At 39.3% G+C, this 16,570-nt stretch overlaps 1 protein-coding gene across 3 annotated transcripts in view; it reads left to right on the forward strand.

Annotated features, from left to right (window-relative positions):
• Positions 1-16,570, forward strand: part of arhgap29a (Rho GTPase activating protein 29a) — a 36,681-nt gene that overhangs the window by 6,233 nt on the left and 13,878 nt on the right. For 2 of the 3 annotated variants that reach the window (XM_061666624.1, XM_061666625.1), the window contains exon 3: positions 13,594-13,737. In XM_061666624.1, the coding sequence (XP_061522608.1) occupies positions 13,594-13,737 (144 nt within the window). Of the gene's footprint in view, positions 1-13,593; positions 13,738-15,573; positions 15,964-16,570 lie in introns of those variants that run through there. The other variant, XM_061666626.1, reaches the window with a different exon arrangement.

Here is a 16,570-nt window from a genome sequence, read left to right on the forward strand (position 1 = left end):
CTGGGTCATGAGGAATCTTTCGTTAATCATTATCTGTGTGAATATCTTACTGCCGGTGCCACTTAATGAACACGGACACACAGCACAGCTACACGGTGAATAATAACTTACCAGTAGTTTTACTTTTTGTGCTTAATCTTATTTAGTTTGTAACTTGTTGTTATTTTTGAAAGTGTTCTGCAATGACAGTTCATGTTTCTGGGAAACTCTGGTGTGGGTGCTCAGGGAAAGCCTAAAAACGATTCCAGTGATTTGGATGTAAAATTAGCCCTACTTGGACTTTTCACTCACCATTTCAGTCTTTCTTTAAAGGCTCTAACTCTCCTCTGTTTAGACAGTCTATCCCACTGGGTTTTCTGGGATTGGCCATAAAGTATTGCAAGCTGCTTCATTCCTTAAAAAAAAAAAAAATCCTTGTATGGTTCTTCTACCACGCTTGTATTTAAAGCCAGTGTAAATCATCCAAAATGTTCTTTCCAATGTGGGGGAAAAAAAATCTCTTAACAATCAAGATACTTTGATGCTCTTGGACACTCGAGGAATATCTTCTCGATTTAATCATAGTGTGTACTTATCTTGCTAACTAAGCTGCCTAAAAGGATTTATTACATTATCTTAATTGATTTGCTCCTTGTTTAAATGCACTGCTCTTGTTTTAACTTTATCTAATGCTACGCTAGAATTGGATCTTTTTAGGGATTAAAGTTAGGGATCAATGTTTTGTGACGTCTGGCAGTCCTCTTATCCCTTTTGTCTTTTTAAAAGAAAACATGTCACAATGTATGAAGTACCACAGGCTTAAACTCACAATCATCAGGCAATGCACAATGTGCACAATGATGGCACGTTGTACACAGGTGGCAAAAACATGCTAACTTGTCAAGTTTAACTGGCACTGATTTGTAAGCCGTTTTCAGTTTGGAACCCGAGGGAACATCCTCTCTGTGTGTCTCTTTCCTTCCCCCCTGAGAAAGATTTATAGTTATGGACACTTTTTTTTTTTCTTTCTTCCCTCAAGCAGTTAGTTTGCCACACATTTCAATACAATCCAGGATTCCCGCACTTGAGACTTGACAAATAAAGAGCTCTGCTAAAGGGCTGTACAGGTTTTTAAACTTCATATTTAAAGTTGAATCCTTTACATCTCAATATGCTTTATCTTTATGCACTGTTTTAATGTGTACATACAGTGGCTTGGACTTTGGAGTATGCTGTAGTTTGTACTTCTAAGATTGTAATTTATTTTACACCACAACCACATTGATGTAAAAGAGCCATCACTTGACTCACATAGTTACTGCAAAAGAGTGTTTTAGGCTCTTATACTGTTCTAGGAATGGCATATTTAACCATGTGGAAGTGTGAACAGAATACCCGTTGTCCTGCTTGTATTGACATTTTTAAACACAGGCGGCAGTTTTATCCTTTGGAATAATCTTAAGTAGACCTTAAATTTGTGGCTTCTGTCCCTGCTTTGGATTAAAGTCAACTGGAATTAGCCACAGTCGCATTTATTCAGCAATGAGCATTTTCAACAATGAGTGACAGTGCAGCAATTTTGATCTAAACAACTTTGACTATTATGGACTTTTTTTTTAATGCAGCCTAATTTACATTTAATTTATATTTTCAAAATAATTTTATCAATACAGTCTTCGAGTTTTAGTTGCCGTTGACAAAATTATCTTTACTGTTTAGTTTTACTGTTATGTGAGAATCTACATCCTCGTTCAGTGGTCTGGTTAGACTGCAGGTAATGTTACAGCTAACTTGTGCTATTAACATTCACTGCCATTGACGGCTTTAGAAGTTAAATATCCATGTTAACTAGGAAGGCTGGCAGTGAATGAGTTAAGTAATCATTAGTTTAAGTTATATTTTGGATCAGAAATAGCTCAGACTATTTAGCCTTAAATAAAACACCAGTATCTGTGACTTTGACCTCTGACATGACACAAACATCCAACTGAAATATTTAATTCTCTAAATAGATTAATCATTGGTCAAGGTTTTGGTGAGTTGGCAAATTCACTTACGCTTGTTTTTTTTCACCGGGTAATCGGTCTTGCGCCCATATTAACAAAAGAATGCATTATAGGTAAATTGAAGACTCTAAATTGCCCATGAGTGTCAATGTGAGTGTCTGCAACTGACTGGTGACCAGCCCAAGGTGTATCATACCTGTCGTCCAAAATCAACTGGTATAGGCTCCAGCTCAAACGCGACCCTGATGATTAAAAGCGGTGTAGGAAATTGATGGATAAATATTGAAATGCTATGTAAAGTGCCACACTCTGACTCAGTTTACTGTCTTTATTTTCATTGTTATCAATCAACAGCCTTTCATGTGTAACAGAGAGCAATAAAATGCAATGTGTATTCAGAGCCAGAGACGCTGAATCAGTAGTCGACTTTGCTGGACACACAGCTGACATGACAAGACAAAATACAGTTCATATCCTTCTCTGACTTTCCAAAAATACCGTGCAACAAACAGTTATCTCCACTCAAGCGTAACAAAATCTTCAAAATTGTCTCTGGCTTGCGCCCACATTCCAAAGCCATGCACGATGGGTTTATTGAAGACTTAAAATAAATGTGTGCATCAGTGTGAATGGTTGTTTGTTAACCTCATGAAATAAATGGTTGTACTGCTAGGTGGCTATCAATACATTTAGTATGACTAATACCACAACACAAAGCTTTTAATTGAGACATGGGATCTGTAAATCGAAAGGTTATGGTGAAGCTCAAACAGGGTGTTGCTTTATGCTGCAATTCTGGAGCAAAAGCTGCTTAACATTTCAACACTCACCTGAAAGGAATTAGAGATTAGAATAAACAAAAGTGATCTGGTGCTTGCTGACAAAAAAAAAAAAAGTTAGCGAGGAGTTTGACAGAAACAAAACCAAGGGACGGATACAACCGAGTAGGGTCCACAATTATGATGACAAAGCGAAGACGAGCGCAACAAACGCTGTAGTACGATATAGAATAATATGTTGAATTAATGACTACTTCCTATTAGATACCTGGTGATATCTGCAGTTAAGTACATGAATGCCCACTGTCATTATAAATAAAGCTGCAAGAAAAAAGATTTGAACCATTTGGACTTACCTGGGTTTCTGGATAAATTGATCATAAAGGTGATCTGCTCTTCGTCTAAGTCACAACAATAGACCGTTTTCTCAAACTAATAATAACAACACAATTACATGTTACCATGTTTTTATAGAACACAACATGTAAACATAGTGAAGGGTGGAAAAACTTTGAACCATTAGATTTTAATAACTGTTGATCCTCCTTTGGCAGGGATGACCTCAACCAGACGTTTCTTGTAGTTGCCGATCAGACCTGCACAATGGTCAGGAGGAATTCTGGGCCATTTCTCTTTACAAAACTGTTTTAGTTCAGCAATATTCTTGGGATGTGTAAATCCCTCTCCTGAGATCATGCCACAGCATCTTAATTGGGCTGAGGTCAGGACCTTTGACTAGGCCACTCGAGAAGGCGTACCTTCTTCTATTGAAGTCGAATGGATGAACTCAATCAGTTGTTGGTTTACTTCTGTACTTTGGGTCATAGTCCTTTTTTTTTAATCACCCATCCTTTATTGAAATGGTAGACTGCACTGTAAATGTGTCCAGTAAAAACATCACCTCATATAATTGTTTGTATGGTTCTACTAGTAGACCTTTTGTCTTTTTCTTTTGACATTTTGAAGATCATATCACATTTTATGAGCAATTAATGTAAAATCAAGATAATTAATTTCCAAATCACATATCCTTTCTTGCTACTGTATATAAATAAGTAACTCTAAATAATTTACCTTTTTTCCTGCCAGATGTACAATGGGTACGGGAAGTATTCAGATCCCCTTAAATCTTTCACTCTTTGTTATATTGCCGCCATTTGCTACAATAATTTAAGTTCTTTTTTTCCTCATTAATGCATACACAGAACCCCATTTTGACAGGAAAAAAATGGAATTGGTGAAATGTTTGCAGATTTACTAAAAAAAGAAAAACTGAAATATCACACAGCCATAACTATTCAGACCCTTTGCTGTGGCACTCATATATTTAACTCGGGTGCTGTCCATTTCTTCTGATCATCCTTGAGATGGTTCTACACCTTCATTGGAGTCCAGCTGTGTTTGATTATACTGATTGGACTTGATTAGGAAAGCCACACACCTGTCTATATAAGACCAAGATAGAACATTTTGGCCTTAATTCTAAGCGGTATGTGGGGAGAAAACCAGGCACTGCTCATCACCTTTCCAATACAGTCCCAACAGTGAAGCATGGTGGTGGCAACATCATGCTGTGGGTGTGTTTTTCAGCTGCAGGACAGGACGACTGGTTTCAATCGAAGGAAAGATGAATGCGGCCAAATACAGGGATATCCTGGACGAAAACCTTCTCCAGAGTGCTCAGGACCTCAGACTGGGCCGAAGGGTCACCTTCCAACAAGATAATGACCCTAAGCACACGGCTAAAATAACGAAGGAGTGGCTACAGAACAACTCTGTGACTGTTCTTGAATGGCCCAGCCAGAGCCCTGACTTAAACCCAATTGAGCATCTCTGGAAAGACCTGAAAATTGCTGTCCACCAACGTTCACCATCCAACCTGAGAAAACTCGAGATGATCTACAAGGACGTATGGGAGCGGATCCCCAAATCCAGGTCTGAAAAACATGTTGCATCATTCCCAAGACCCATGGCTGTATTAGCTCAAAAGGGTGCTTCTACTAAATACTGAGCAAAGGGTCTGAATACTTATGGCTGTGTTATATTTCAGGTTTTCTTTTTTAATAAATCTGCGAAAATTTCAACAATTCCGTTATCTGTCAATATGGGGTGCTGTATGTACATTAATGAGAACAAAATGAACTTTAATTATTTTAATAAATGGCTGCAATATAATATAAAGAGTGAAAATTTTAAGGGGGTCGGAATACTTTCCGTATCCACTGCATGTTTGTATGTTGCAAGGACAGCTCCACACTGCTTACATGAGGTTAAAAGCCAGTTAACTTGAGAGTGGGGAGGGAAGGACAACCGCCGGTCATGTGCTACCGTACTTTTCATTCAGGAACTTTGTTGGTGTTCCTAGTGGGAAGAAGAGAGCCTGTGTGTGATGTGCAGGTAAACAGACCAAGTGTGACGCATTGCCAGAGCCAACTGCAACTAATGTCTTGTGAGAATCAAATTCAGTCTCACTGAACTGTAAAAAGGCAACAGAGGAAATTGGGTCTATTGAAGCGTGAATAAACTTGCCAAGCAATGCGGCCTACAAGCAACAATACCTGCAAAATCATTCTTGATTCTTGTTCACCAAACTTTCTCAAACAAAATGGCGATTACTAGCTTGTAATGGACAGAAATGTCTCGTTTGCGACCTTAAAGTGTGCAATATATTTATGGTGTTGCCTTTAAATAGCTGTATACTTTACATACATATACATTAACTACTTGCCATATAACCTTTGCCATTCTGTATTTTTCAACGTGACCTAGGACTGTATAACATTCTTAAAATAATGTAATTACAGCCTACATATCATATACCAACTAGACTTTACACCGATCTGATCGGTATCGGACGATAATTAACATTTTATGCTTATCAGCTGATTGGCTTTAATGTCATAATTCGCCGATGAACGACTGCGCAAAAGACATATACTCCACGTTGCCGTCGTGTACAGTATATTCGAATCCAAAAGCTAGTTTATTTTTAGCCTTGTCGCATGTCTTTTGATGTAGTACTGTAAATATCTGACCACCAATAAAATTATTTTTTTTAAAAACATGTCGGCGGTGTGAGACAGACAACACGTAATGCCCGGATCAGACTACAAGACAAATTTGGTCTTTCACGATTGCGCTATGTCAGACTACTGCAATAACATCTTGTATTCCCATACCACCATTCATTTGTTCGGTCTGTCGCTATGCCTCACTGGCATAAATAGATGAACAAAGATACATCATTTATTGTAAATTAAGTATTAATTACACAATTAAGTACACAAGTATATACAGTAAATGAACAAGTCCTTTAAATAGACACATTGCTCCATCGTGTGATCTGATCGGTTATCAGTTTTTTAAACTCTGTGATCGGCCCCAAAAATCCTGATCGTGTAAAAACTAATACCAACAGTCTTCCTTCATGCTTTCTCTCTTTTGTCAAGTCAAATTTTACTCAATTAAATTCCTCAGTAGCATAGTCATGAGAGTAACTCCGGTTTGAAGGTAGACTTTTAAGTTCACAAAGCCCATTCACTCAAGATCAGGATGACAGTAAAGCCAAATAGCCTGCGCTTGTTCTCAGACTTGGCCCCTCACTTCCTTGTTCTGCCCATTGACAGGTGCACTAAAAGGGGGCCGTCTTCACTTCCTGGCCCGCTTGAAGTCCCTTAGCGTACAATGCACATTGTGGGGAACAAGCATCGGCTTTTAGCGCTACCGCTTGACCAGTTAGGCTGCCAGATTGAGGTTGCACGGTGGGGGGATCTGTGTTTTTCTTAAAGAAAGCCGAGAGCATAGTTGGAATGCCAGCTTTCAGAGCTTTGCATCAACAGTTGGTGGTGGAGGTGGGGATATGGGTGATATCTAAGAGATATCTGTCTTTCCTCACTGAGACAAATGGGAGGAAAACAAATTCTTCACTCCACACCAAGTATCTCATTGATATGTTAATACTGAAGATGCAAAGAAAGAAGGATAAACATGAATAAAATCTTGGGACATGAACACTATGTATCTGGTCTCTCTTTGGTTATGTGATATTTATCAATGGCTCGCCAGGTCTTTTTTTAGTGGAGTAAGCATTATGCATTCAATGTGTTACATCTTGCTTTGTCTTTGTCAAAAAAAATAAAACTTTTAGTGCGTGTTTGTTGTGTTTTTTTTTTTTTTGTTTTGTTGCTTTTTGCTATTAACTTTATTCATGTTTCCTGCGCTAAATGCTAACAAGTTTGAACATGAAAATAGCTAAATATGAACATAAAAGCGCCCCATGTAGTTAGAAAGTGCTGTGTATCTAGCCTGGAGTGCCTTTTTGTATTTTTTTCAAAACATATCGCTTTGTACTTGCGGTCATGAGGAAAAAAGGGTGAAACAAGATGGTATGCATCAGCATGAGCACAGAACTCCGAGTCCCTGTGCCTTTTACTGAGTGTATGTAATTTGCCGTAGTGTACTTGCAGACAGAGATTGAGCAGTCTGGTTACAGTGACCGATACATTGGCAACCATTGCAGTGACCCTATCCATGCGTTAAAGGTTAAGTGGAGCCACTTTGAAATACATTCTTGTGGAAATATTACATATTTAGCAAGGACAGTCTTCATTATTTGGATGGATAATTTAGAATGCAGTTTTGATGCAGGCAAATCGCAAAATAATGTCTTCCTGAAGCAAATCATTTTTCAAATGTACATTTGCTAGTCTTTCATTGGCTTGAATAAGGTGTGGTGTGTACAAATATTGACTGAAAACTCAAGGTTTTCTAACAAATCGGTTCGGTATAATCATGCTGAGCACTGTAATTAGTTGTTATGAGCCCCCCTGACCATGGCCTGCCTCCGTCGGACCTTTGAAGGCCTAGTTGTGACATGTTGAGTGATTTCACACTCTGTGGCAATAAGCACCCCTGCCCTCTCTCAGATGTTTTGTAGCATAAAGAATACATTGCTCTTGTGATTTGCAATGGATAATTGAGCATAGCGAGGGTCGCAATGAGTGGAATTTTGCCAAGTCATATTGTCTCAGGCACTATTGGGTCATGTCATTGATACAAAGAAGTAATTAATGGTAATTAGTAACAATGGGGTGAGGAACTACATTCTAATTACACTTATACACTTACATGCAGTTGCATGGAATGCATGAGAAAATCCAGAGAATACCTAGTGGTATACAGTCAGATCAACTGCAAACAGTTTCTAGTGATACCAGTGACATAAAGATACTGCTGGATTCTTGGGACTAGGGGTGTAAATTATGAGGGTTTGGGGGATGCTTGTCAACTGTTATCATTCCATGTTTTATGCTCACCAGTATTACAGAGTAAACATTTCAATAGAAATCAGCATGTAACTGACTATACAACCATAGGATATAATTCCTGACTTCAACATTTTGAAGAAAGCTGGCTCCAGAGATATTTTGGAATGTTTTATTATTATGGTGTCATTTTGATGGTGAATTATCGGACAATGTTTTCATTATGGCTCCCACCCTACCCCTCGCTGCAACTCCCATCCCCACTACCAAACAAGAGGCTGGAATGTTGGGTTTCCATGACGCTAATGAAGTAAAAGACTGGCAATGCATTTCTGGCAGCCTGCGACGAGCTCCTGATCCGCGGCCTCCTTCTCATCAGGATCAAGGTCTGATCCCTCCATAGCTTTCATTCACCAGGCCTTATTATGCCCTGGAATGTGTCTCACTCCTTCTCTTATAACCCCTGCTGAAGCGGGGATGTTCTGTGCAGGGGTAAAGTTGGGACAAATCCCATAGGAAGAGACCGACCCCAAATAACACACAACCCCCTTTTCCTTTCGTTTTCCCCCTCCCGTAATCGCTACAACTCCTCCCCTATCATGCCTTGCCATCCTCCCACCAAAAATCATCATACATGGACAAAGGCAGGCACGCACGCAGGCACACACACACTCCAATCCTCCTTTCCTGTGAAAAGTGAAAGGCTGCTGTTGCAATTTATTGTTGCATAAATGTTTTATGTGGTCAAGCCCATGAGGTGACCTGTCCCACTGTTTGTTAGTGGCCCCAGGGACAATAGTGAGTTTTTCTGCTCTCAAACAAGTCTGTACTTCAAACTCTGGTTTTCCCTGTGGACTGTGGACAGAAGGCTCTTCCCAGAACCTCTCTTTAAACTTAACATCTTCTCTTTAAAACAAGAGTAAAGCTGCTGAATCTAAATTTGTGTTTGTCAGATATGCCTTCAAAAGACCCTTCCTGGTAGGAATTTTTTTTTATCCTTGCTTTGTGTTTCTTGCTGAAAAGCAGTTATGGGGTTAAATAATATTTACTATTTACTTGATCGGATGCCTTGCTGTGCACCCATGATGTCTTGCTAATTAGTCTCAATTTAGGATGGTCCAATAGGCCATACATCTACCATTGAAGAGTGCAGCCTACGGGACCTTTTTAAAGGAAACTCTCCTCTATCTTTTGGACATTCATGGTTTAGGGAAGTCCATAATAAACCTCTTTATGCCACCTGTATTGGGCATTCAGTTTCTCAGACAATGAATGGGCTATAAAGGTTGTGCCAGGATGATTTGAGCTATTTTTATTTAATTAATTTTTTTAAACCATTAAAATGATAACTTCTGCGGGATTGAAGCAGCTTGTTTGAAACTTTGACCCTGCACACGTGCGTCCACACACGTATGCACACACACGCAAACACAAATACAATTATTAGACCACCACCAAATGTAATGTTTATGCTACAGCTGCCCTAAATTAACAGTATTGTTTTTTTTCTCCAAGTTTCTGTGATTTGATCCAAAATGAATTTTTAAAACATGACTGTTTTACAAAAAAACAGTATACAAATAGTAAAGCACATAACAATTTCTCGATTAACATGTTACATGACTCTTATTTACTTGCATTCCTTGGGAAAAATACAAGTAGTTCTTGTAGTGGATTTGTCAAGCTTGATTAATTTCTGACATCTCAAAGAAGCCTAATGAGCCTGTTCCAATTTGGGTTTTAAAACGGGAATTCAATTTGAAATGCCTCTTTTTCTTTCAAAATGGTAAAATTTGATGTCACTGAAATGAAACAGTCAATTTTAAAGCACTTCATGGAGCTGGATTGTCTCTTTAGCACAGGTGGTCTAATAAAGCGCTCTGACCTGGAGACACTATAGTGTGTTCCTACAAAATTCCAAATTGGTCTGTTACCCATTTAAAAAAAACACCACTAATTGAAGACTGACACACAATAGCCAGCACACACCAGATAACTTTTTGTTTCTTATGGTAGTTGGGCAGTTAAAACAAAAAGGAAAGAAGCTTTTATCATTAAAATCTACCAGTTTCCCAGCAGTTGAAGGAGCTGTGCATGACATGTGATGAAGATGATTGCTATGGAGTCTGAATGTCCTGTGGCGAAGCTTTTGCCAGCTCAAATCATTGGTGGCAAGCAGTACTTGTCATTTTTCTCATGTTTTGTAACAGAGGTGGGACTAAGTCATTGCTTTGCAAGTCACAAGTAAGTCTCAAGTCTTTGCCCTCGTGTCTCGAGTCAAGTCCCAAGTCGAGACAGGCAAGTCCCGAGTCAAGTCCCAAGTCGAGACAGGCAAGTCCCGAGTCAAGTCCCAAGTCGAGACAGGCAAGTCCCGAGTCAAGTCCCAAGTCGAGACAGGCAAGTCCCGAGTCAAGTCCCAAGTCGAGACAGGCAAGTCCCGAGTCAAGTCTCAAGTCGAGACAGATAAGTCCCGAGTCAAGGCTCAAGTCGAGACAGACAAGTCCCGAGTCAAGTTGGAAGTCATACACCTTGAGTTTCGAGTCCTTTCGAGTCATTTTAACAACAAAATAAAAATATTACATCAAAAAGAGGTGAAGAAAAGGACACAAAGAAGAATCAAGAATGTATTTCTCATGTCAAATCGATGTTAGCTGTGTCCTGATTGCTCAGTAAATTAAGTGAATAAAAAAAGAAAGAAGACTGATTCTTGAGAACGCTACATTGACTAAACCAGACTGTAATGAACAGGAAGCCCAGAAAGCGCACGTAACCTTGCCGTAACTATTTGCATAATCGTTTACAACCTAGCTGCTAATGCTAGCCAAAAACAAGCATCCCTGACATGATTCCCACAATGCAATGTGGATTTTTATTTTTTATTTGTTTTTACAATAATTAACATCCTTATTGTGAGGTTAATTGTTGTTATCATTTCTGTGTATGTTAACAGTGGTTCTTGGAATGTATACCTTATTTAACTGTCACATTCATTTCTGATTTATCTTGTACTGTTTTTTTTTTTTCGTTTTTTTTTTCATGAAACCATTACTTTAGGTAGTGTGTGAAAGAATAAGCTCCTGATCAACTCCTTTACAAGAGCGTGCCCTTCATGGCATTAACTGTCTCAGGATAGTAACAGCTAACTATAGTAATTGTAGTGTGGTACACTTTGACCTAATAAATAATAAGTAACATCAGCAGCATTATGTTCTCTTTTCATATTTTGCTGTAGTAAGACAATAAGTGGCACATAAAACATTGGAGTTTGTCAATGACAGTTCAAGTCTCTATAAAATCTAAATAAAACTGTCTTGTAAATGATTTGACATGCCACAGAGAAGAATATTAACAGCCCTGCCAAATTTGAATGATTACAAAAATTGCAAAGTATATAAAAAGAGGCTTCAAAATGGTGAAAATTTGAGACGTTGTTTCCACGCTTGAATGATGTGAGCGTGTCCACTGAATGTGCTGAAACCACGCCCTGCTCAACTGTCAACTTTCAATGAAATACCACTCATTTCTCTTACGCCTATTCATCCTTGCATGTTTGAGCTGTGAAAATATATACACTTTAAGCCTCCGGTGGCTGTAATAGATCACACCGACTCATTGCAGGGCTTTCCACGCCCAGATTGAGAGGTGCTAGCAACTAGCTAGCCTTCAAGCTAACAATCTCGTAAGTAATGCCACAGACGGGCGAGTCACCTCCTCGCTTGGTGTTGTCAGTATGCATGTCCACATAACATGGACACTTCAGGAAAAGTCAACCATTTATTAAACACGGCGGCACACGTAGTTCAGCCTGTAGCTCACACGACTTGTCATACATTTGAACACATACTTCCTGCTCGTTATATACCCACAGTTTACGGTAGCCTGAATAATTCATAATATAGATAACACTAGGGAATTTAAATAATGACACGGAATGTGTTCTGTGCGTCCGGGAAGATGCATTTTCGGGATGTGATCATAGCTAGCTAGCTAACTGCACACTGCCGCGGTAGGAATAGGCCAAGTATTATAGCTAGCTCGCAATGGTGCTGAATAACCACGAGTGCAAACGAAGGCACTCAGTTCGCATGTAGTATGGAAGGGGTGACTGATGCTGATGCCTAAACCTAACCCTCTCACACTGTACGTTTTCAGCAATTATCTTCAAACATGTATAATGCATTTAGAAAAAAAAATCTCTGAATTCACTTTACAGGTTCTTTGAGTTTTGTATTTAATGATTACTTGTTTGGTGCTGGAGCACCATGTCTTTGTATGTTTTTTTTGTTTTTGTTTCAACTGATGTTTTCCCCCCTGTAAACCTGGTTTTCCATCCGATGGGAACTTGTCACATACTGTTTAGTTAGCTGGATATTCTGGATCACCACAGCAAGCATTGTCAATATGTCCACGCAGACCCATCTGTATTAGCCCCGCTGGTTGCACTATTTGTCCAACTCCAAAAGAGAGCTAATGAATAAAAGGAAAAATGGGCGACAGCTAAAGTCTTTCTGATCCCCTTCTCCATGAGTAGCTAATCCTGGGGTGATCATCAGTGCAAATGTGGCTTTGGCTGTCAGTGGGATGTGGTTTTGTTGGAGGGTAGCGGGGTGCAGAAAAATGGACTGTAAGCAACTCAGCCTTAGTTGTGTAATACCGCTGTTGTAGGGTTCTGTGGTTTAAAAAAAAATATCAAGACAAGCATATTTCTTTAGTCTGTAGTAAACGCAAACAATTTTTTGTATATATTGTAGAGAGTGTGCTGGCAGTGGGAAATCAGGTTTGTAGACTACGCAACAGTACAGTATAGAGTTGTCAGCTGTCTCTTTTACACAGACTTCATGGCAGAACATCAATTCCCACCCTTATCACAAGCTGTGTTTTTAGGTTTCTTACCTCATCACTTCTGTTTAAGAAGGGGCTTCTGATTAACAGACTTGCAAACTTCTAATTGTAGTAAGGTCACAATAGGCCATGGTTGTTTATGCACTTGGCTTTCAGGTGCGAGTTCTCTATGTAGGTAGGTTACTGAGCGCAGTGCAATCCCACTGCCATCCTTGCTTTATGGTCTTGTTGCCTAGACAGACCATTGACTGCTTTAGTGTTGACTGCAACTGCTGTGAATGGATGGTAGTCGTCTGACATTGCTGCCATGACCACCCTTTTGACCAGCAAAGCCGGAATGTTATGTAGTGATCCTGTTGCCAGTACAGGGGTACCATTCGATTTTAAGTTGTGAGATTTGTTTCTCAGGGCTCTTGATCAACCTTTGAGGGGCAATCCCAATCATTACTGTCTTGTAATGCTTCCTGGTTTAGAAATGTTTTTATCAAGGCTTTAGCCAAGCAACACAACAATTTGCTGTCATTTTGGTGCCATAGGGCACACGTGGACTTGGAGCGAGTGACCCCCTTCTTTGCTAGTATATGGTCAATATTACTATCAACCCTATAAAAATCCCGGTTGAAGGTTTTACTCACGGGTCAAAACAGGTTGTCTTTCAATTGCTTTTAGCATTCTGCATAAACACCATAAAGCTTCTTGAAATCTCAAACTGTGACTTTACAGAGAACCAAGCCTGCCTCCACAAGGCAGTCCACGAACGTCTCGGGGAGATGCTGGCAGTCCTGACGACTGTCATCAGCAAACACCAGAGCCTCAACTCAGTTGATATCCTGAGTTCAGCTGGAACTGTCATCACCACAGTGAAAGGTGAGTTATCTTTTTATATCCCCAAATCCACATGACACAAGCCAGCAATGGGTTCACTCCTTTTCTGTTTTGTCTTGCTTTATCTTATCTACCCATTCTTCCTTGACAGTTTACATGTACAATGGCCTTCCCTTTTTTTAGGGGTTTTAATAGTCTAAATGGACCTCATATACTGCAACGCTTTAAGTATTTCCGGTGGAAAGGTCAGAAGGAATAACGGTTTCCGCTGTATGTTACGAGCTACTAGGATGCCGTCTGACTGAGAAGAAACCTATCGTTAAGTGTTGTATAATAGGTGTATATACAATAGTTCAAAACTGGTACTTTTCAAGTTCGAAATGGCATCAAATGTTTTTACTTTTCAAAGATAGGAAGATTCTGTAGCTACTCCAGCCAACAATTTGGTGCCACTATGTTGAGCGTCAACTCTGCTTTGAGTTTAAACACGTTTGCAAAGTTATCACGCCAACCAGAAGTCAACATGCCACTTCACAGTGGCATGCATATAGTCCAATCAGTTATGACTTCATCTTTTTCTTTTCCTTTTGGCTTGTTGCGTTGGGGATTGCCACAGCACGTGATCATCCATCTACGCCTCACACCAACAGATGTCAGGTGTTCCTTTACTTTATCTGTTAGCCTTCTCTTAGGTCTTTCTCTAGCTCTTTTACCTGGTAGCGCCAACCTCATCATTCTTCCACCAGTTTCAGTTATTGCATCATCAAAGCTCTTAAAAAGTTAAACTTGTGCTTTGGTTGCATCATCTTACAAGCACAAGAACCTTGTGCTTTAAATGCATCAATTTATTCCCTCCTTTATTCTCTGAGATATGATCTGGCAAGCTGATCTTAATTTTTAACTTGGCCAACACACTGGAATACTCTGAAAATACAACATTAAATTTGCATTGTAAAGAGATGCACAAAGGACCTGCATGCAATAACATTGCTTTTGGAAAATCTCCACCAAAAATGGTAACACGGCACACTGAACAGAGCTTGAAGGGGGTCTCTTAATTAAGTATGAATGCGTTTGAATTAGCGTTGAATTAAACCTGTTATAGGATGACTGTAAAGACTTGTCACAGTGGCAGCTGTTAATGACTGTTATTAGAGAAGCATTTTACCAATGCGCTAATTGAAACAAGGAAAACATTCCTCAACCGCCCTTCAATCAATTTGGGTATTTAAGGGAATTCTACTGAAGCTGTAACAGAAATCAGGAGGGGATGGCTAGTTTTGCCTTCAGTTCAACAGGGAGCTCGTGTACATATTTTTTTACGGTGTGCTATATTTTTTTGTTTTTATATTTTCATACATAGTATAATTATGTACTTAATTAACTGAAGAATACATTATATACTGCCTACAAAATAATGAGACAAAATGTTTAGCTACATTTATGTATATTTCACCTGCCTATTTTGAATAACCATTAGCGGGCATATCTGATGTGATCCTGGAGTTTATGTGCCTGTTGCATAATCTGCCACTAGGAGGCCAGAATAGTTTACTTCGCTCTGAGGTGAAATGAAATGTTACCTAAAAATAACAAAGTATAGACACCAGTCCTCATTATTTTGGAATTTCCATTTACATTACTTTAAATTAAAAAAAAAAAAAAACCTTAGGGTACAGTCCAACCCTTTAGATTATTTGTTCAGAGTTGTGTTTTGTGGTACCTGGTACAGCAACAACTAGGCATCCTTTTGTTGCTTCTCATTCGTGTTTATGATAAAATATTACCCAGATACCTGGATTTGCCTGAGCTGTGTGAGAGTGTTGTGCTTTTCCAGTGAAACAATACAATTTTTTTTCAGTGATGTAACTTCCGCATTTGGACGACCGGTTGGGGCCTGTGCAAGCAGTGGCATTGTATTCCAGCAAGGCTCAGGATGTCCTGTTGAGGGGTTAGGGGTTGGACAGAAGCAGAGGAGATGTAAGAGCATAACTGTGTTGCGTGTTTTCAATGGTGACGGCTAGTCGTTCCCAGGACCCCAGAGATCATTGTTCATTCCAAGAGAATGGTAGGCCTCATCTACAAGTCAGACCAAACCGTCCTTCCTTTTGGATTTTTTTTTAAACACTCAATTTTGCTTGACTGAGGATAATATAACCAGACCAACATGGGAAGAATTTATAAGCCATCGAATTCGGTAATCGTGATTTATCAAGATAGGCCAGCCTATTGAATAGGAGAGGACCAAGGTTGAGGGGGAAAATACATGTGAGTATTTACAGCTTTTTGGAGCACAGTTGTCTTTCACAACTCGCTCTGATACAAAACCGTTGTTGTGTGAAATAGCGTACTGAGGAAGTGTCTTAGAATTTGGGAGCGAAGTATGGATGTCATGGTGTTTATGCAGCTTTCTTCTTTACAGGTTTCAGAAACTATTCCATGAGTAAGTTAAGTGATTGCTTTTTTTGGGTCACGCTAATACCATCATTCTGCTTTCAAAATAGGTAATTGGATAAACCAGAAAATAAATAGTCTTTATTTCAGAAATTGGTAAGTTTGAGTTTTGAACTCGAGAAATCTCTATTGTTCCAACAGAAGGAAAGACGGAGTTTCCTCAAGCAGGCGGTAGAACAGTCCGTTACATCACTGATTTATTGGGCTTTCTTTCTGAGCATCTAGTTTATTTTCTCTCTGCAGAGTCAGGACAGGAAGGTTATTGTGAAGACTGATTACAACCATTTTTACATTGGTGTTTTTCCCCTATTCTGTCTTCAGTCATCACCATGTTTTGACTTGCAGCAGGAAACTACTGGATTTCCAGATTACAGCCCATTTGTATACAGTTGAAGTCTTTGCTTATCCGTTTAAAATTAAC

The sequence above is a fragment of the Phycodurus eques genome, chromosome 21, assembly GCF_024500275.1.
Source record: "Phycodurus eques isolate BA_2022a chromosome 21, UOR_Pequ_1.1, whole genome shotgun sequence".
Lineage (NCBI taxonomy): Eukaryota > Metazoa > Chordata > Actinopteri > Syngnathiformes > Syngnathidae > Phycodurus > Phycodurus eques.